Source organism: Balaenoptera ricei, chromosome 13, assembly GCF_028023285.1.
Source record: "Balaenoptera ricei isolate mBalRic1 chromosome 13, mBalRic1.hap2, whole genome shotgun sequence".
Lineage (NCBI taxonomy): Eukaryota > Metazoa > Chordata > Mammalia > Artiodactyla > Balaenopteridae > Balaenoptera > Balaenoptera ricei.
In genome coordinates this window covers 62,538,009-62,560,568 of record NC_082651.1, presented here as the reverse complement: position 1 = coordinate 62,560,568, position 22,560 = coordinate 62,538,009, and the positions used below count along the sequence as shown (strand labels likewise).

The window sequence follows — 22,560 nt, the reverse complement described above, 5'->3', positions numbered from 1 at the left end:
AACAAGAGATTATACCAGGCAGAAAGAACCACTCTGCGGAGCCAGTGACGCCTTCTCTGGGGAGAGTAATTGGGCGTTAGGGGATGCTTTTGGAACATTCTCAGCGGGGCATATTAATGGTTATTTCTCAATAACTGTTGATGGAAATATGAAATAAAGGTGATTATTATAATCCATTCGTAACTATGATCTTGGAATGTGTGAATTTTAATCAACAGTGAAAAATCCCGCCAAGGCAGAAAAAAGGGGAAAATTGATCCTTGGTCTGATAATGAAAGAAAACATAACTTTGAGAGTTTCTATATATTTTCTGCGTTTACACTGTGGGTATTATATTCTGTCTTTGTTCACCTAGGACAGTTCAATTTTTTTATTACAAAAGTTTTCAAATATACACAAAAATAGGGAGAAGAGAACAATAGTTCCATATACTCACCACCCAGGTTCTGGAATTATCAAGATTTTGTCACTCTTGCTTTATGCATCCCATTCATTTTTTAGTTGTCTTTTTTTCCCCTTAAATATTATAATCCAGACATCATGTCACTTTATCCTGAATACTGAAGTATGCGTTTCTAAAAACTGGGCATTTTCTTACCTAACCATACACAATTATTATACCTAAAAATCCCTTGGAGTCATCTAAATGCCCATACAAGCAGTCTACATTCAAGTTTCTTTGAATATAAAACTTGTTTTGCAGTTGTTTGCTTTCTCTCTCTCTCTCTCGCCTCCTGCCTCCTTCCCTCTTTTTTTTTTTTTTAATTTTATTTATTTACTTATTTATTTATTTATGGCTGTGTTGGGTCTTCATTTCTGTGCGAGGGCTTTCTCTAGTTGCGGCAAGTGGGGGCCACTCTTCATCGCGGTGCGCGGGCCTCTCACTATCGCGGCCTCTCTTGTTGCAGAGCACAGGCTCCAGACGCGCAGGCTCAGTAATTGTGGCTCACGGGCCTAGTAGCTCCGCGGCATGTGGGATCTTCCCAGACCAGGGCTCGAACCCGTGTCCCCTGCATTGGCAGGCAGATTCTCAACCACTGCGCCACCAGGGAAGCACCTCCTTCCCTCTTAATTGACGTATCCTTATATATAGTGCAATGCACAGGTATTAAGCATACAGTTCGGTGAGTTTTGATAAATGTATATACCTGGTAACCCATATCCTTATCAAGATAGTTTTTTAAATTGAAGTATAGTTGATTTACAATGTTGTTTCAAGTGTACAGCAAAGTGATTCAGTTATACATATGTACACATATCTATTCTTTTTTGGATTCTTTTCCATTATAGGTTATTACAAGACATTGAACATAGTTCCCTGTGCTATACAGTAGGACCTTGTAAGAAAGAGAACAGTTCTTTCTCTTCAGAAAGTTTCCTCCTGTGCCTTCACAGTAAATTCTCCCCCACCCACTGCTCTGATTTCTTTCATTGTGAATAAGCTCTGCCTGTTCCAGAATTTCATATAAGATGGAAATGTACAGTATGTACTTTTTTTGTGTACAGCTTCTTGCACTCAGCATAACGTTTTTGAAGTTCATCCACGTTGTTGCATGTTCCCTTTATCGTAAGTTGCAGTCCATAACATGCGCGTACCACAATTTGCTTAGGCACACTCCTGTTGCTAGACATCTAAATTGTTTCCAATTTGGGCTACTAAGAAAAAAGCTGCTGTGAATACTTTTGTATAACTCTTTTTGTGGATGTATGTCTTCATTTCTCTTGGGTAAACACCCTGGAGTGAAATAACTAGTCACAGCGAATGTGTATGTTTAACTTTGTAAGAAAACCCCAAGTCTCTTCTCAGAAGCACCCCTGCTCTTCTTTTTCTTATGGTCCAATAGTTCTACACTCTGCATATGTCCATTAGCTCCTCTGTAGTGTTGCTTAACTTTTCCCTCTAACTCCTGGGTTTCTTATAAACTAGAAGTTTGGTCTAAAATCCGGATGAGATTCAGTTTAAATACTTTGGCAAGTATGCTTCAGAAGTGGTGCTGTATAGTTCATCCTATACTGCATTGGAAAGTCCATAAGTGGCATGGTTGCCCCACTCTTAATTAAGACACTATGTAGCTCCAGGTGGTTGTGACCTGATCCCCTCAGTGTAAACTTCCCCATCAACTCTTCATCCAATGGTTTCAAATGATCTTTGCCTTGAGTCTTGTTAGGAATTGCAAAATGATGATTTTTAAAAATTCTAGGGACTTCCCTGGTGGCACATTGGTTGGGAATCCACCTGCCAACGCAGAGGACACGGGTTCGATCCCTGGTCCGGGAAGATCCCACATGCCTTGGAGCAACTAAGCCAGTGCACCACAACTACTGAGCCTGTGCTCTAGAGCCCGCGAGCCACAACTGCTGGAGCCCGCGTGCCACAACTACTGAAGCCCGTGTGCCTAGAGCCCATGCTCCGCAACAAGAGAAGCCACCACAATGAGAAGCCCGCGCACCGCAATGAAGAGTAGCCCTGCTCTGCGCAACTAGAGAAAGCCCACGAGCAGCAACAAAGACCCAACGCAGCCAAAAATAAATAAAAATAAAGAAATAAATTTATTTTTAAAAATTCTATTATCCCTCCATATTTATTATATGAAATTGTTCTGTAAAGAAGAAACTTCTTTTACCAACTTTCTCTCATTGTCATATAGGAAAGGCAAGAAAAATAATTATTTGTCTTTAATTTGCTAGTGAAAATTTTTAATTGGGCTTATTGATTGTTAGGAACTTTTTTCATTGACATATAGTTGATTTACAATATTATGTTAGTTTCAGGTGTACAGCACAGTAATTCAGTTTTTTGCCGATTATATTTTATTATAGGCTATTATAAGATATTGGGTATGATTCCCTGTGCTATACAGTAAATCCGTGTTGCTTATCTATTTTATGTATAGTAGTTTGTTAATTCTATACCCCTAATTTGTCCCTCCCTCTTTCCCTCTCCCTTTTGGTAACCATAAATTTGTTTTCTATGTCTGTGACTCTGTTTCTACTTGGTATATGCATTCATTTGTATTATTTTTTAGATTTCACATATGAGTGATATCATATAGTATTTGTCTTTCTCTGTCTGCCTTAGCCCTAGGCATAATATTCTCTAGGTCCATCCACATTGCTGCAAATGGCAGTATTTCATTCTGTTTTTATGGCTGAGTAACGGTCTATCATGTATATATACACATACATATACTGACCTAAGAAAATATTGCTATGATTTATGTCAGAGTATTTCACTTATGTTTACTTCTGGGAGTTTTATGGTCTTTAAACCATTTTGAGTTTACTTTTGTATTTAATAAATGAGGGAATGTTCTCATTTTATTTTACACGTAGCTGTCCAGTTTTCCCAGCCCTGATTGTTAGAAACTTTTTAAAAGGCTAAGACAAGAAAAGCTCTCATAATCAAGTATTATTCAAAAGGTAAATATAAGACTTTGCTCACCTGGCTTTAAGAAAAAAGATACCTAATATAGAAGAACATTGATATGTTAATGGACTTGGATAGATTGTGGGTTAAAAGTAATAATTGTAATGATAGCAGCTACTAACATTTATGAAACATTTCCTATTGATTTAAATTAATTACCTAATAATGATAACTCATTAATTATAGAGAAAATAAGAGTGTTAGTCATTCTGTGATCGAAAGGGCCTTGTTCAAGTTAGGTGTCACTTTTCACCTTGAAGAAACTATGGATTCTTCTTTCTATTCAGTTGTCATTTCTTGAGCACTCACTGCATTAGGAAAATAAAGATGAATTAGACCCAGACTCTGTGAGACCACAGGGGCCTAGCAGATGAATTTTGCCTCAATAGTTCCTGGGTTTTGCCTCACCCAGATGTTCATGGCCTTCGTTGTGGAAAATACAAAGAGCACCCTGAAGTTGTAGGTAACACTCCAAAGTCAGGTATCAAATGTCCTATACACAGGTGGCAAATGTGTAACTGGCTCTGGGGTGGAGGGAGCCCAGATTTGTAGCATTTGCCTATTTCCATGGTGTAAATCCTCCCATGATGGCCAGTTTCAAGCTACCAACATGATGTCACTGAATGCAGAGTTGCAAAGATATGCATAGCACACCGCTGTATAGTACTGTATAGATACAATAAAAGTAATTTCAAGAGCTTAGATCAGAGTTAAATATAGTAAATATAGTAAAATAAGGAAGTGATGAGTTTTGAATGTTTATCTTTGTAATATAACTTATTTAACGTTCATATAATTTAATCTTTAATGATGGCTGCGTTTAATAACTAACTTGCACAACTCCTGAAAATGTAACAGTTGGCTCTCTCAAGCCAGTATGAGCCTGCTCCCATGCACCACTGTTTTACCTGTCACAGTGTTGCAGTGTAGCCATGATAATATACAGTGTGTGGCTGGGCACTGGGAAGAATGTGGCTGGGATGACTCTGAGCCATGGATGATCAATGACCTCAGGTCACAGTAGAAGAAAGGAGCTGGGTGTAGCACTATGAGTTACCTCAACTATAGGGGTTATTTACTTTCCTGTTACCGGTGTAGCAAGTCGCTCCAAACTTAGTGGTTTAAAATAACGCCAATTTGTCATTTCACAGTGTTGGAGGTTGGAAGTTAGAAAGGGGTCGCACTGAGCTAAAATCAGTCTCTTGGCAGGGCTGTGTTCCTTTTGGAGGTTCTAGGGGAGAATTCCTTTTCTTTCTTTCACCAGCTTCTAGAGGCCACCTGCATTCCTTGGCTTGTGGCCTCCTTTCTCTATCCTCAAAGCCAGCAACGTTGGGCTGATTCCTTTTCATGCTGCCATCTCTTTGGTTCTCTCTTTGGAAAGCTGATTAGCAACCTTAATTCCATGTGCAACCTTAATTGTATGTACCTGAACATAGGCGCCAGAGACTAGAACGTGGATATCTTTGAGAGGCCATTTTTCTGTCTAACCTAGAATGTTAGGTCTGCAGATAGCTCTGCACAGACAGGGCCCCCAGAGCCCTTCTGGAGAAGTTGCTTAGAGTCCTAGAAGACGAGATACATACATGGAGGGTTTTACAAAAGCTGCTGATTTGCCTCAGGTGATTTCAAGTGGCAATAAGTTTTATGGTGAAAATAAAACAATAGAGCACAGAGAGATGGGAAAGGGAAGTATTTAAGCAGATGCTCGGGAATGTCTCTCCCAAGTGGCGATGGGTGGGCCAAGACCTGAATGATGGGGATGCAATCATACCCAGGTGCAGGAAAGGCTAGGCCAAGTATAATGAGCAGCAGCACCAAGGAAAGGCTGGCGGTGTCTGGGGTTTAGCTCCCTCGAACCATCTTAAATAAGTTCAGTGAGTTCACTATCCAAACTCAGCTCTAAATGTCTCCTACCCAGTTCCCTCTTCCAACTAGATCTATCCTCCTAAATTCCTCCTACAGAGAAATTCTGGAGCTCCACTGGAGAAAAACAGGTACAAAGTTTCTGAAGACTGAGGAACAGAAAGAAGGGTAGTGTAGGAGGTGAAGGGTGGTAGATTGTTCTAATAATGTATCCCAGTGAATCAGGGTTCTCTGTGTTCATACCCTTTACAATTGATCTTTGTGCCCCTTCTATCAAGAGGCAGTGTGTATTTCTCCACTCCCATCAATCTGGTCTGGCTGTGTGATTTGCTTTGATCAGTAGAATATGGCAGCAGTGATGTACAAATTCTAGAGCCTAGACCTTAAGAAGACTTGAGGCTTTGCTATTGCCTTTTTGGAACATGAAGCGGGGAGGTCACAGGGACCAGACTATGTAAAGGCTTATTAACATGGTAAGGAATATGGACTTTGTTCTAAGTGCTCTGTGGGTTCTAGAATGTTTTAATTAATAAGTGTTATGCTTCAGAAGATCACACTGGGTGCTCTGTGGAGGAAAGATTGCAGTTGGGCAAGGATGGAAGCTGCGAGGCCAGTGGGAGGGTTTTTGAGGCATCCAGACAAGAGATAGTAGCAATAGAGGTGGAAAATAGTGGACAGATTTGGGTCTTGCTAATGGATTGGCTTGGGAAGAAAATAGTGAATAACAGTCTTCTTTCTAAACATGCAAGGCTATATAAATACATGTAGAATACAGTTATAAACTTAAAAAAATCTTATAGATTAATGTATATAAATCTGGATGTTGGATGTGACCATTTCCTCCTGTAAGACTGGGCAGCAGAGAAAACCAGAAGGGAAAAAACAACTATGAAGTGAAAACACAGAGGAGAGCAGGGGTCAGAAATGAGGTGTGAGCAGTAAAATGTTTCTGCTTCTCACCTGCACCCCACCCACCTCCTGGACCTTTCCCTTGGGTTATGAGAGAGACCCCTGGATACTTAGACCAGCCCCACCCCCTTCCCTTTAAACAGCTCTAAAGGTATCTATTTCATGAAGGTACAAGTCCAAATAAATACCAAGGAACATAACATACCCTTTGGCATCCTTACCTCTAATCTAGGACTCATTCACCTTATTGTTTAAACTAAATAGTAAAGGGTTTACCACATGTGGGCACTAAACCAAACAGAGAAAATACAGCCTGCAGTGGAGGCGAAGGACCTGGGTTCTAGTTTTGCTTCTGCCAGTGTCTTTCATGTGATTTTAGACAAGGTATGTCAGGGCTCTGGGCTTATTCTGTCATTCTTCTGTCTTGCTGTGACTGAGATAGGCAAAGCATGAGGGCATGGCCAAAGGAAAAAGTTACAAAATTTCAAGCCCAGAATTCCCATGTTTTGTAGAGCTCCTTAAAGTTGCAAGTCTTCAGATTTTGTCTCACTGAGTACTCGTTACAAAAATGTAAACTTTGGAGCTAACTGCTCAGGAAAAACTCATGCGGAGGGAAGTTCTTTTCTTTCTTTTATTCCTTCCCTACCTTCTTTTAATTTCATTGTAGAGTGACATATATTTTCCCACTGGATTAAAAAAATAAATAACAAAAACAATATGTCATAATAAAAGGCCTATAAGTTGCCTTCTTTAATCCTTTCCTTATATCCACCCATATAAGCACTCTTTGTTGTCCATTACCTCAATAATCAAGTGTGGTGACTGGCCATGGGGATGTGAAACCAGGCCAGAGAAAATCTTTACTTAGTTATCTTAATGACTGTATGGGGAGGTATTGGTGGGGCTAGCTGGTCTCCCAGTGTCACTGTAATAGCTGCTGCACATAGCAGGTTATTATGAAGTAGAATGTATGATTTCAAAGGACAGAGCTTCGAAGCTTGAAAGAAGTTCTTGACTTTCAGTTGTATGCAAAGATAGAGAACATATGACTCTACCGCACCAGGAAATGATGTTCACTCAGAGACTGACAATGTCATCTAAGTAACCCAATGTCATAACTGGTCATTATCTGTACAACCATAGGAAGTTCCACACTGTTCTCAGTCTATAGATTCCTAACTTTAATGTATTCAGATTTATTAGTTGAGATCTGGAAACAATGCATCTGACAGAACAACCAGGTTAAGCAGTGGAAACATAAATTTCTCAGTTCAGTAAAATAAACTTACACAGGCTCTATAGCCAAAGTTGCATATTCTTTCTTTGGAATGTTAGTTCTGAAATGGCATTTTATTTTTAAATAACTGAAAATTCCGTTACCTTACAAACCACAGAAATACACTTACAATATTTAATTCTGCCACTTGGTGGTGCCATGGATAACTAATAATAATAATTTTAAAAAATTTCTGCAAGTTTGCTGGACAGCAGGACTTGGCTATTAGCAAATTGAAAAATATAATTAACATTTTAAAAAGTCTGTAATCCTTTTACACATTATAATGGCTGAAAAGTGCATATGGGCTCAGGCCTTCACTGTAAAATCCCAGGCTTACTCATAGTCAAACAGGAAACCAGGATAGCAGTTTTTTTAATCATGGAAAATTTCAAGCATTCTAAAATGCCAAAATAACTAACATCCCTGTACCTATTACCTGGATAATAAATGTTAACATCTTGTCACATTTACTTGAAAAAAATTAAATGAAAATGAAGTTTATGCTCCTTTGTTCTTTTTCATTCCCCTTTCTTTTTTCTCACTAGAGGCAATCACAACCCAGAATTTGATGTGTATCCTTCCAGTTCTTGTTTCTCTATTTTTAGTACCTGTTCATGTGTCCATGAGCAGTACAAATGTTGCTTCATATTTTTTAAATGTATCTTTTCATGCTGTAGTATACTGCAATTTGCTTTTTACATTTAACAGTTTTGTCATGTTGATATATACAGATATATGCAGATATATACAGATCTAGGTTATGAGTTTTAAACTGCTGTGTTGTAATTTATGGCAAACATATATTCTGAATTTATTTATTCATTCCTCTATGAACATTTCAATGTTGCAGTAAATGCAATGCTTAGAATATCTAACACATAATACGTCCTCAAAACATATTTAATGAATGAAGCGGCATAAAATGTTTCAGGCAGACTATTTTTTGCTTCAATCGTCCAGTTATTTGTCCTTAACTTCCACTCTCTCTGCATGCGCGGCAGGGGTCATTCCCTGAAATTTCCTAAAGGTTTGTTTCCCAGTCCACTGAGAAAAGGCTCTGATGTAGTCCCCGTATGGTGGCAGGGGTGGGCGAATGGAGTGGGTAGAGAATGGACACAAAGACATCTCAGTGTCAAAATATAAGACAATGGAGGTTTGTCTGGTCTGGAGCAGGCGAGGGTGGCAGCAGCGAGCGTTATAAATTTGGGAGAGGTCTGAGAGTTTACAATGCAGGGCATGTCCGGGGCTACCATATCCGGAAAACGAGGTAGCGGAATATAGAGGTCTTTCTCTCAGTGCACCTTCTGAAAGACGTAACCATCAAACGCCAGACGGTTGCCATGGGAACCAGCGGGGGAGGGCGGTGTGTCCGGCCAGAATTCCTGAAGCGCTTAGAATGTTTCTTCTTCCGGTCCTCGGTTCTTCACAACCACCGCCCCTCTCCACCGTCCCCCGCCCATTCTGTGGGCTCTCATCATTCTCTTCCCCTTTTCATTCTCTCCTTCCCTGTTCTAGGCCGCCATCTTGGACCATGCGTCAAGATGGCGCCCCACGGTCCCAGAGGCAGAGCCCAGGAGCGCCGGGGAGCCTGCGCGCGCACGTGCTCGGGCGCGGAAGGGTGGGAGCCGTGATGTCAAGACGTTGCCCCGCCCTCGGTGGTCGCTCCGCCCCCGGCCCCACTCCGCCTTCCTCTCACCGGGCGAACCCGGAAGTGGAGGAGGAGGTGCGGCGGTGGTGGCAGAGCGGGCAGGCTCTGGCGGAACCGTACCCGGCAGCGTGTCTGGGGTTGGGGGCGAGGGGGCGGGGCTGAGCGGCCTTGGGCATCCTGGCCTGGACGGGGCGGGGGAGGCCATGGCCTCGGCAGAGTTGCAGGGGAAGTACCAGAAGCTGGCTCAGGAGTATTCGAAGGTACCCGTCGTATGCGGGGAGTAGGGGGTCCCCGGCCCTGTGGCCTCGGGTTGCCTTGGCAGCGACTTGTCGGGACACAGGGGGACGGCGGAGGGGGGAACGCGAGCGCGCCCCTTCTCTCTCCTCCACCTCTTCTGTCCACCATTACCGTGCCTCCACCTGCAGTTCTCAGGAGATGGGGCCGGGCGGTGTCTGGGTCCGTGTGCGTTTCTGCGGGAAGGAGCAGGAGTTTGATTCTTCCTTCTCACTGAACTGGCGGGCTTGGACTGGGATGTCAGAAATCCTGGCTTCCGCCTCTGGTGCTGGTCGGGAGGGGACGAGGAAAGGTGAGGACCATCCCTCCACGGCCGCTTCCTCAATTTTCCCAGCCCAGCGATGGGAAGGATCAAGCTTTCTCCTTTCCCACAGGGATGATATGAGGATAAAGAGATTTATCTGCCCCCAGTCAAATCAGGAGTGTAAATAGAGTCATTCGTGTAAACTGCTTCACCAGAGATGGGTGGTTGTGAATGGATTCAGTGCTTTGGCAAGGTGTGGTCTGAAAATGATTTTGAAAGCTTGAGTGCTAAGGCTGTGTCCTTTTATCTCTGTTTTTCTTGGATCACCTGGACTGGGGAGGAGCACCCGGCAGGTGCTCAATACATGCTGAATTAAGCAAAGTAGGGACCTGTCCCTTTGTTGTATTTATGGCATCAGTCTTTTAAATGATGGAACCCTTTTCTCGGAGAAGGGTGGTGCTGCTTTAATGGGTAGGGTGCTTCTGCCTCAAGAATATTCTAATGAAGTCCTGAAAGCAGAATCTTACATTTTTGGAAATTGATTCATTAGTCATTAAACTTAGTTTTCAATGATCTTGGCATTCATGGGAGCAACTGGAAGACTTAGCCCCCTTTTTACAATTTGGAGAAACTGAGACACATTTTTTAATTTCATGTAACAAATATGCAGCAGGGCAAAATGAAATATTCTTTGAAAAATAAAACCTGTGCCTAAACATACACACTTAAGTCTTTTGACCATCAAATGGGAGCCTTTTGGGATGCTACACTTATTCCATGGGTGCTACCATTGGCAAAACTTCTTGCATTTCCATTTGAATTTGCCTTAAGGGCCTGTGGCATGATGTTAGTGACGGCAAGTTTTTATCCTTTGAAGGAATATTTTTTTGTTTGAAAGGGCCGGAACTTATTTGGAACAAATCCATGTGATGAAGTGTGGTGGGTGGAGGATGACAGTACTCAAACTTGGCTTTACTATTTTTGGGTGAAAATGTTTCATGAGTATAAAGTAAGGGGACTGATTTTCTTTTCTGGAGAGTAAACAAGCTCACAAGGCAATTCCAAATGGCAGAAGAGAGTTTCAGAAATATTTTGCACAGTGACTGCATTGCTGAAATAATTGTATAGCCTCCCAAAAGTAATAAAAACTTTGAAAGATTTTATTTTGGATTTGTAAGCTCTTTTATTCAGCAGACAATTGGTGCCACCTGCGAACAATATGCCAGGCCCTGTTGAGTGAGGCAGAGTTCCACCTTAAGGAGAACCCTTTAATAGAATGTTCAACTGTTGTACATAATTATGATACAGGATGACAAGTGTTAGCTCAGTGGGAACACAGAAGAAATGGCGGGTAAGGGTAGAAGTTACTTAGATTGGGGAGTAGGAAATAGGGAGGAAGGGATGGATGGTGGTACTCCAGGCAAAGGAGACAGTCTCTGTTTGCTGACATGAAGGCACGTTCAGATACATGACAGAGAGTGGTGAAATATGGTTGGAGGGATAATTTGGACCCGATCATGAAGGGTTGTGGATGTCAAATAAAAAGTTTGAACTTTGAGTAATGGAGAGACGTTAAAGGTTTTCGAACAGGAGAGTGACATTGCTTTTAGAAAGAAAACTGGTAGCTGTGTGGAGGATGGACTTAAATGGGGAAAGATTGGTGAAAAGAAGACCAGATTATAGGCTCTTTGAATAATTTGGGGGAGTGTAATGTAGGATTAAATAAAGTTTGTGACTGTTGAGATGGAGAGGGGGGCTTAGATTTAGGAATTATGGTTAAAAAATATGGTTTAGTTTACCTCTTTTTTGTGTGCCTGCTTTGCACATAGCAGCAAACTTATGAAGGATATAAAGGTGTCAAGGCAGTCATCCTTGTGTCTCATTCATTCTGTGGGACGTGATGAGTGAGGGAAGACTGAGAGTTGACCCTGAAGGTGACCCATGGACTGCTCTGAGGGAACACCACTGCCACTGGCAGAGGAAGGTGGGCAGGAAGGTGAGCCAGTTTGGAGCGAACTTTAGGTGCAATCATAGTATTTATGGTTGGAAGGTACATTGAAGCTATCTTATTCACATAGTAGCTTGAGATGATGTTGGGGTAATTGCTGAAAATTTCTAGTGGAGAGGGACTGGCTGAAAGTCAGGACAAAGGCCAAAGCTTTTGGAATAATTCCCATAAAGACAATAGTTGAACTTTGAGAGTTAATCACTTTAGGTAGATTCTTTGCGGAACACCTGTGGGAAGGATGTGACTGTAGCAGGAAATGCTAAGGAGACTATAGGAGGTCTGCCAGACTTCAGGTTATCTCCCGTATTGGGCCAGACCCTTTTTCATCCTTTTAATTGCAATGTGATGGAAATTTCAGAATGTGAGAACAGGGATTGGTCAAAAGATTTCATGTGCTTTTCATTCCCTGTCAGTTCTAGTGCCAAGCAATTTCTAGATAAGATCTATGCTATCGATACCTTCAGCCCTGTGCCTATGGAAGGGGGTAGTCTACTTTTTTGATAGCTTCCCTGGTGCAGAAATTGTGGGCTGATGTTGAAATCCAGTTACATCTTTCTTTTACCTTATTTAGGTTACAAAGAAAAAAGATTTCCTTTTAATATGTAGAAGGAGGCCTACAAATCAAGAGAGCAGCAAGCATGATCCCTAAACCAAGGACATTTGCAGAATCTTCTCATTCTTATTTAATGCAGATCTTGGCCTGTGTTCCGGGGAGGGGCCCATTTCTTCCTTTGTAACTTCTGTCATAGTCTTTTTTCCCCTTGAGAAGGAAAAAAAGCAGTCTGAGGAGCTCCCATTAAAGAGGCTGAGAGTTTCGTTAGATAAAAGATGAACCATGGAGGCCGAAGCAGGTGAGAATTTCTGAGGTGGACAGGTTGTTTTGGAAAGGTCAGTAAAAGTGGAGATGAAGACCCTCTGGTTTGGGCAATTAGGCGATCACTGGAGGCATTAAACATTTCTGGTTTAACAGAGTTTGGGGGAGGGGAATGGGATGTAGAAGCTGGTTTTCAGAGATTTATGAAGTTAATAGGTAATAGACGGAGGCTGCCCCTTTGAGACGTGGGGGAAAGTTAATCAAGGCCTCATTTTTCAAAGACCATTTCTTACTTGGTGTTTCTTCCACGGCCTGCTCTGCTTCTGATGCTCTGGTATATCTCATTCTGGAGACGAGGCTGAGAGCATGCAGTCCTGGCTCATTTGATTTCAGCCTGCTTTCTCTGAACGGGCTTCTGCACTCTTACCTGGCACCATGTTCATGTGTAGGCAAGTTTGAAGTTCTGATCTTTCCAGTGTTTGTGTTACTCTGGGTTCTCAAAGTGTAGACCCTGGATCAGCATCATCGGTGGCTGGAAATGGGTTAGAAAGACAAATTCTTGGGTCTACCCAGGACTTACTGAATCTGCAACTGGTGGTCAGACCCAGCAGTCTGTGTTGTAACAAACCTCTCCAGTCATTTGGATGCCTACCAGAACCATTGCTCAGGAAATGGTATCAGTATAGTAGCTTTTGCTCAGATAATCTTTTTAAAGCTCTTTTCAAGGCAATAAAAGCCAGTGGGGGGACTTCCCTGGTGGTCCAGTGAGGAAGACTCCACGCTCCCAATGCAGGCGACCCGGGTTCAATCCCTGGTCAGGGAACTAGATCCCACATGCTGCAACTAAAGATCCCAAGTGCCGCAAGGAAGATCCCGCATGCGGCAACGAAGATCCCATGTGCCACAACTAAGACCTGGCACAGCCAAGTAAATAAATAAATATTAAAAAAAAAAAAAAACCTACAGTAATCAAAACAGTGTGATACTGGCAAAAAAAAAAAAAGCCAGTGGGAAAGGTAAATTATTTCCATTATTTCTCTAACAGTTGACATTGCATTTGATGCTTCTTTTAGTTACAAAGGAGATTGCCTTTTGAAACTGTTTAGACTTATACTCTTAGAGATGCTCATTTTGGGAAAGGATCAGTCTTGATTTGGTATGTTTGCTTTCCAGATAGCAGGGCTTGGCTGAACTTGATTGATCGCCCTCTCTTGTAAGAGAAATAGACTCTGGGGCTGGATTGGATTAAAATGGAGTATCAGCTTTTTTCTACCCTAATGTGTAGGGTTCACTACTAAAGGTGGATTGGAAAACAGTCTGCGTTCAGTGCTATCCAGTGGAACTTTCAGGAGAATGAGAACGTTCTGCATATTTGCTGTCCAGTAGTGTGACCACTAGCATGTGGGGCTACTGAGTACTTGAGATGTGGCTAGCTCAGCTGAGGAAATGAATTTTGGATTTTATTTACGTAATTTAAGTTTAAATAGGCACATGTGGATATGGCTACCCTGTCGAGCTGTGCTAGCTTAGCCCCTAGATCATCACAAATGTAAGTGTCTATGCGACTCACCTGAAGACCTTGTTAAACTGCAGATCCTTTCTCAGTAGGTCTGGGGTGGGGCCTGAGATTCTGCTCCTGGGTGATGCTGCTGCAGCTGTCCGCGGACCATACTTAGAATAGCAAGGCTTTAGAAAGACAAGGGGTGTCCTACTCTCCGTCTTTAATTCGGCTGAATTTCCAACCAGTCCTTGATGAGGCAGCTAGATTACAGGATTGGGAGTGGGAGTTTTGTCCTCATGAATTTCCTCACATGGGAGCAGGAGCTAGAGAAAGGGTCTCGTTTGAGGGCAGCTCTGAAAAAAGGTTTTCTTCCCAACTCAGTGACAAAATGACCCCAGCCATTAGTACATAGTATGTAGCCTTCAGTTACTTTATCCTTTTCCACGGCGAGGAGCAAGCTAGTAGGCAGAGAGAAAGACTAAGTGGTATTCCCAGCACTGTAGAATACCTAAAATGTTAGAACTGGGAGTTTTCTTAAGGATCATCCAGGCCAGAAATACTGAAGCTGTGGTTTGCAGATGACTCAAGTGTGCTGAAATCAGGGTTTTGGTGAGGCTTAGGGATGGGCTTCAGGTTGTCTGTTGCATACATTACTTTGTAATGGAGAAAAGCTATACATCTAAAGATTTGTTTTATAGGGTCATAAAACATGTATAAATGTCAGAATGTCCACTGTATGGAAACAGTTATGTAAGAGTGATTCTAATACAGAAGATCCTAGCTATCTCTTATAGTTGTTTAATGTGTTACATTTAAACACCTTTTATTTACAGCACTTAATTTTTTTTTTAATAATTAATTAATTTATTTATGGCTGTGTTGGGTCTTCGTTTCTGTGCGAGGGCTTTCTCTAGTTGTGGCAAGTGGGGGCCACTCTTTATCGCGGTGCGCGGGCCTCTCACTATCGCGGCCTCTCTTGTTGCGGAGCACAGGCTCCAGACGTGCAGGTTCAGTAGTTGTGGCTCACGGGCCTAGTTGCTCCGCGGCATGTGGGATCTTCCCAGACCAGGGCTCGAACCCGTGTCCCCTGCATTGGCAGGCAGATTCTCAACCACTGCGCCACCAGGGAAGCCCTACAGCACTTAATTTGATTAATTAACTAAAAATTTATTGAGTGCCTTCTCTATCCATAGCATTGATCTTTCATTGTAGGCAGGAGATACAAGGAAGTATACTGTAGTCTCTACTGTGGACAGTTTAATTGGCAGATGGGACTTCAGTGTAGAAATCATACATAAATTAGTAAACGTAAAATGTACTGCTTTAAAAAGTAAAATTAAAACTGAACAGTTTAAATAAGAGATGTCTTGTTACTAGCAAGTGCCCAGGGAACTGAGGGCAAGGTCACTGTGGACCATAGGGGCACTATAGAGAGTGGTTAGGGAAAATTTATGGAAGAAGTAGGACCAGAGTAGGAGGTAGGCTCAAGAAGAACAGTTGGGGTTTGGTTGGTCAAAATGAGAAAAGGCTGTGTTTTCAGAGTAAAGGTAAAGCTAATCAAAAGGTTACAACACAATGAAAAATGAGGTTTGAAAGGACTAAGAGGGTTTCTGAGTTGGGATTCAGAGGACCATTTCTCTACTGAATGGAACAAAAGTGCATGGCACAGCTGCTGGAAATAGGCTATGTCACCTTCTGGAGAATTCTTCTGTCCTAGTGGAGACTTCAGGGCAATTGTTTCTCAGTTACATCCACATCCACTGGAGTCTCCACACTAGTGTCCTAGAGGCATTAGGGACCATCGGTAACTTTCTGAAACAAACACTACATTTGCCTCCCACTGCGGTGAATGCTGGTGAGGAGAAAGATAAGATTGTAAAAGGCCAGACTGGTCACAGGGGTATCCGCATTTTACAAGATGTTGGTCAGTAATGCAGAGATGTGGCAATAGTGATGCTGAAATGCAGGAAGATGCCAAATGCCAAGTGCAGGTAGCAAGGCAGTGGAGTAGGCCAAGCTTATCCTTTTCTACCTACCAAATAATAGAAAGGGATATTCGATAAATATTTCTAAAAGCTGCATTTTCTGTTGAATGTTTCCATTGAAACTGTGTTTGAATTGTTATCAATTTAGCAAACAATATTTTCCAAAGGAAAATTGAAATCATTTTTCATTATAATCAGATTAAGTTCCAAACAGCAGTAATTTGAAAAATTTAATTTTGCTTTTATGACACAGTAGGCTGTTCAGTTTGCTTTATGTAGCTTATAAGTGTGCCTTAAAAATTAAAGGTGAGTTTTGTTTGTTTGTTTGTTTGAAAACTGATGTAGTTCTGATCCTACAGAAAATTGTCAGTTCAGCAGATTTCAAGCTTCATCCCTAGTCCTTGAGGCAGTCATTAGCAGCTTCTAAATACCACACAAAGAAGATCAGAGAGCAAAGTTAGAACAGGGGTCTGAAATGAAACCTAAAGACCGAAGTAGTATCACTGTCCTTTGGCTATATGGATTTGAAAGTATTTTTTGAATTCTCTTACCTAGGTAGCACATTATCCAAGAATATGTTGATATTGCTTAAAAGGTAAAATACTACGCAATGGAAGTCAACATTAAAGTGGTATTTATTTCTCTCTTCTGAACTTCTAGAGCAGAGTGTAAAGAACCTAATAGCAAATATTTTAGTCTTGGGGCCATATGGTTTCTGTTGCATCTGCTCATCTCTGTCATTGCCACACAAAAACAATCATAGATAATTCATAAATATTCAAATATTCCTACTCTTTTGGCATAGAAAAAGGTCATTTCTGTTCTCAGGAGACAGATGTGAGCTATGCAGAACTAGAAGTAGTTTTTTTTTTTAAGCTCATAGATAAAATTGTCCCATTCATTTAGTTTCTCAGAGAAGAACCTGGTCTTTCATGGTCTCTGTACTGAGTCCTCAGAAAATTAGTCTGTAACCCTTTTTGCTTCAGCTACACTGGGCTGGTATATTTATATTTATACATGCTCTGTGTTGTGCTTGCTGATAACTACAGAAGGTTTATCTTTCAAAACCCTGCTGGTGGTGGTGATATAGATGTATACCTAAGTAGAAATTCATCAAGCTGTATACTTTCTGTTTTGTATATTTTATTTACAATAAAGTTAGACCTCAATTAAAAAAAAAACTGTGAAAGAAGCCCAAGTCCTACCTCTTCAAAGGCTTCTGCCACCTCTCCAGCCCACTACTTTTCTCATTTATATGTAGCTTTATAAAATAGCAGCCAGTATTGTCTAATGAGATTATGCCTGGAGTCAAAACTGCTGGTGTCTGAATCTCAGCACTGCCACTGTACCTTGGTTTCATCTGTAAAATGGCGATAATTATAGCACCTATTTCATAGGGTTGTGAGGATTAATGAGGTAGCGTATGTAAAGTATTTAGGACAGTGCCTGGTATGTAACGAGCATTCAAATGCTAGCTGCTATTATTATCAGTTTCTATATTGAGCTTGCTTCTTAGTTGCTTTTGTACACTGCTTCCGCTGATGCCTGATTAAAAGTTCTCCATTCCTGAGGCTATTGTGGGTGATGATATTTGCATGACTAACATTAGGCACAGTGTACTGCTGGGTATGTTGATGCCCTATACTTTGATTTTCTGTTGAATTCTTATTCCATAATCAGTCCAGTTGTATGTATTTTACAGATGAATGGTGTGTCAGAGTTTCAAGGAAAATGACATACTCAGTACCCTATTATCTATTGCATTAGTTTTTATTTAGGGAGGTGATTGGTTTCATAGAAAGAACCATGTACAGCAAGTCGAGAGACCTGGATTTTAGTCTCAATTTTGCATTGATTAGTCTTCTGTCATTGGGCAGCTCAACCTCTGTGTCCTTATTTGTAAAATGGCAGACTGATGATCTCTACTATTCTCTTCTGGGCTACTATTCTTGTTCTCATATATATGTGAGCGTACTGATTCCTGTAAAGTTATGGTAAGTGATTTCCTTGCTATAAGTGATTGCTTTATATTAAAAATTAATTATTACTTCCTCTGTTTTCAGCTTCGGGCTCAGAATCAGGTCTTGAAAAAAGGTGTCGTGGATGAACAAGCGAATTCTGCTGCTTTAAAGGTAGGCTACAGGGTATTTTGTGTTGTGAGGGTTAGGTTAGTGTTTGGTGAAGCTCACAGCAGGGAATTCAGCTCATTTTCTGGGTTAAATTCCCAACTCTGACAGTGACTCACTAGGAATAGGGGAGGGTAATAGAGTTTTTTTGTGTTTAACTTTCCTACTTGCTTAGGTATGAATGTGATGTGCTTTGACTTCCTTAGGTAGAAATTACAAAAATGTATTATTGGACTGTATGTAATACATTTCTCTCATACCTTGCTTCTCTCATAGCTAAATTCATTAGGATTAATGGGGCTTCTTATCTGGCTTCATCTGATAGCACTCTGTGGGGCTGTGTCATACTCATGTTTATATCCCCAGCATTCAGCCGATGGTTGTCCCCTACTAAATGGATTTGAAAGTGTGAATCATTTAGTCCATTAATCTTGCTTTGAGGTCGAGCTGTTTAATAGTAATAACCTGTGTTAATGAGGACTGTTTGAGTGATACTTCTTACCATCAGCACCTTTAACTGAGAGGAGATATGTGGTGGGAGTTGCAGGAATACGTTTCTACCTCATTTTAGTAGGCATATAATAAGTACTGCTTAGTGATAGTTTTAATTGGAAAAATTAATTCTAGGATATGGATTCCTTCTTGGCCAAGTTTCAGTTAAATATACTGCCTACCTCATTCTTTCGCTCTCTCCCTTGCTCCCTCTTTAGAGAAAAGGGCTTAAGATTCCCTTTACTCTTCTCTCTTTCTGGAGTAGGCCCCAACCAGTGACATATCCTGAGAATTTCCACTCAGGTCTCCAAGACCCAGAGATATGTCCTTTCACTTGGCTGGTGTTGGACCCTCCACTAGAGAAATCTGTCTCTTGAGGGCGCTCCCTCCTCAGGTGCTGTGCCACAGACTCAGTGCTGAGATAGTTCAGAGCATCTTACCCATACTCCCAAAGCTCTCTGCGCCCAAGCTGAGATGATTAAAAATAAGCTTTAAAGTCAGGATATGTTAGCCAAGTTATTATTTTGCCTAAATCACTGAAGAAATGATTATTATCTCTCCTCATGATGTTTAAAACCTATGACTGGGGAAGGTATTTCCTAGCTCGTCTTAGTAGCCCACTCTGGTGTTTGACACCCTCCTGTTGCTGGTTGTGTTCAATTAACTCTGTGATAGTGGCTGTGGTGGCAACAGCAGGCTCTATTTATTGAGCACCCACTGTGTGTCAGGCATTACACTAGCACATTACATCCATTATCTCAGTTTTCACAACAGCTCTGTGAGGGCAGACACCACTATTATCGTCCTCATTGCAGAAACTAGGGTTTACAGAGAGGTTGGGGTGGATGTCTTCTGAAATTAATGATTGGTTAATGGAGTTGGAACATTAGTCAACTAGTGATTAACTAATTATAAGGATGTAAAGAAATTACTTTATGTTTTACTATTCGTCACAGTGGTCGTTAAAATTACGGTGAGAATGACAGTTTGCCAGTTTGCTCAGTGGGAATGTTAGGATGTCTCTGTTAGAGTAGGCATTTGATTATATTGGGTTTGTCTCTTCAATGAGTTGTTAGATACAGTAAGCATTCATTGATTTGAATTTCTATAATTTGAAATATATAGTAATTTGGACATGGGCTGGGCCTAAGTTTACCATTGAACTTCAAGTAAAAATTAAGAACTTACTAAACAAATAACAGAAAAGGAAAATGTTTTTCTCTTTAATGAAAACATATTCTATCCCTCTAGCCGTGCCCTCAACATGCAAATAATGTCAATAGATTGCAGACACCAGCCTCTGGTTTTTAGGTTGCTGTTTCAATATCTTTAAATCCCCTATTCATTAAAACTTGACCTCTTAGCTTTATAGTGGTTTTTCAATGAAAGTAATAAAAGTACAGATCTTTCAATATACGGTAGTATATGGCCATCTGTGTTTGAGTACCAGTGAACACAAAGTTGTCAGAACGTCGTAAGGAAAATATAGTTAGAATGATTTTTTTTTTTTTTTTTTTTTGCCGTGCTGCGTGGCATGTGGGATCTTAGTTCCCCGACCAGGGATCGAACCCATGCCCCCTGCATTGGAAGCACGGAGTCTTAACCACTGGACTGCCAGGGAAGCCCCAGAATAATATTTTTTTTAAAAAATAGAGTGAAACTAAATATTTCTCTTGTTTCCCATTTTCTTACCCTGTCATGGTATAAACAGTACAGAATGGTCAGTAGAAGATGTGTTGTTTAGATTTTAGATTTTGTTTCTATTTTCACTTTAAAGCATCTGAAACTATTCTTGTGTTAGGATAATACTGATTTTTATCTTTGACAAATCAGAATAATTTAAAGTGTATTAAAAAGACTTCATTTCGACTGACTTAAATTCAAGGAGGATTTATAGGAAATAGTGAATACAAATTTATTTCTTCTATTCTTGCTTACTGAAGGGCATCATCAGTGAGTCTGAGGTTCTCTTTGAACTTTCAAGTTTATAAAATTGTAGCCTCGGACTTTGTGTCTCCTCACTGCCAGACACAAGTATAACAACATTATATAACAACACGTAGTTGTGGATATTTTACTCTAAGTCGATGACTGTTACTTCAGTATATATACGCTTTTAGTTTTATTTTTAAATATGCTTGGTTTGGCCAGAAAATGATTTTGTCACAAAACAGAGCTAAAAACATAGGAACTGTAATGATAAACATACAACTTGAATTCCTTAAAGCAAGAGGTTTTGATTATATTTTGGTGAAAGAAAAATATATTTTTTTCATTATTTTTAAATGTTAAGGCTAAATTACAAGGAATGGTCTGTTTTCACTTTGATGTAGGAACAACTGAAAATGAAGGATCAATCACTGAGAAAACTGCAGCAGGAAATGGACAGTTTGACATTCCGAAATCTGCAGCTTGCCAAGAGGGTAGAGCTACTTCAAGATGAACTGGCTCTTAGTGAACCCCGAGGCAAGAAAAACAAGGTAGGTCAAGTAAAAGCAAGTTAGTGTGACCTTGTCATTAGGTACAGACATCTCCAGGCCATCCTGGTTTTAACAGAAGACCTCACCTCCAAATACTCTGAAGTTCCATTATTACACCTGGATATTGGGTCAAAAAAGCAGACATTTATTATTAATATATACCAAGTATTCGAGGCATTTTCATATGGAAGTAAGTTTTCAAGAATTTATTAGGAGCCAACATGCACATAGTTGATTTAGTGACTGAGAAAAGTGAAGGGAGTATCTCATATTGGTCAAAATTATTGATATTTTTTAGTTATACTGAGTTGCCATTAACCCAAGGTAGGGCAGATAGAATGAGAAATATTGTCAAAGTGTAACTGCTGTCTGTGAAAGTAGCAGTTGTACTCATACATTAGGCTCGTAAGTTTGTTGCAGATATATTTTCTTCGGGTGTTTAGTCTTAGGAGTTCAATTTGGTATTCTTGTCCTGAGATGTAAATATAATTTTTTCCCTTCTGGTTTTATGTAGTGAGGTGAGATTCTGATTACTCTAAGATGGATGGTCCAGTACTTTTGATCATTCTGTGATTTAGAAGTTGCTTCTTTTTTAAGGGCAGGAGCTAGTGATTGAGTCTTTAGAAGTCTTGTATGTTTGTAGAACAGCACCCCACAAATGTGTGGATTGAGGCAATAATAATAGAATGGTTGGAGGGAAGAAGGCCCGCAGTAACTCTGAAGCAGCATGGTGTGGAGGGAAGAGTGCTGGCTTTGCAGTTGAGCCCAGGCTTGAATTCTTTGTCTGCCATTTATAGTTCTATGACTTTAGGCAAATTTTTTAGCCTTGCAACCTCAGTTGTGGGGAAGATACTCTCAGGTTTGTTGTCAGGATTAAATGGGATCATGTAAAAGTACCCAGGACTGTATATGCCATATGATGGGCAGTTGACATAATTATTTGTTAGTACATTTCCATATGCATTCCCCTACATGGAAGAATTCTCTAGAGTGGTAATTTTCAAATAAATGGGGAAGAGAGAGGGCAAGACAGATACGTATTAGAATCACTTGGGAAACTGTCAAAATACACATGCTCTGGAAATTCTGAAAGACCCTTGGGGAGGGAGTAACCATCTGTATTTCAAACATGCTCCCCAGGTTAGTGAGATCCTCTCCCAGGGCTGTTTTAGCAGAGATTTGGGTATAATTACTTCTGAATTAATTTTAATAAGAGCTTTCCACATTTGGAAGCACTAAGCACCCAGAATATGTCATTCAACAGTGTTCCTTGTGTGCACATACCTCTTGTGTTCGCATTTAATGTTTATTTGTTTGTCTGTTTGTTACATAGCTGCTCCATTTTCAAAGGGCTTTCTAATCACTGGTTCACAATGGATCAGTAAATGACTTCATTTTAAGTGAGGAGTGAAGCACAAGAAAGGCAGAGGAGGGTGGTGACTGATGTCTGAACAGTTTCATTGTTAGGCTGTCCCTTGAATAGTCTCACT

General features: G+C 40.7%; 1 protein-coding gene across 2 annotated transcripts in view; it reads left to right on the top strand.

Annotated features, from left to right (window-relative positions):
• The first annotated feature begins 9,304 nt into the window (after positions 1–9,304).
• Positions 9,305–22,560, top strand: part of PPP1R21 (protein phosphatase 1 regulatory subunit 21) — a 61,711-nt gene continuing 48,455 nt past the window's right edge. The window contains exons 1-3 of one of the 2 annotated variants that reach the window (XM_059942826.1): positions 9,305–9,386; positions 18,036–18,104; positions 20,924–21,070. In XM_059942826.1, the coding sequence (XP_059798809.1) occupies positions 9,330–9,386; positions 18,036–18,104; positions 20,924–21,070 (273 nt within the window). In that variant the 5' untranslated portion in view covers positions 9,305–9,329. Of the gene's footprint in view, positions 9,387–9,698; positions 9,713–18,035; positions 18,105–20,923; positions 21,071–22,560 lie in introns of those variants that run through there. The other variant, XM_059942827.1, reaches the window with a different exon arrangement.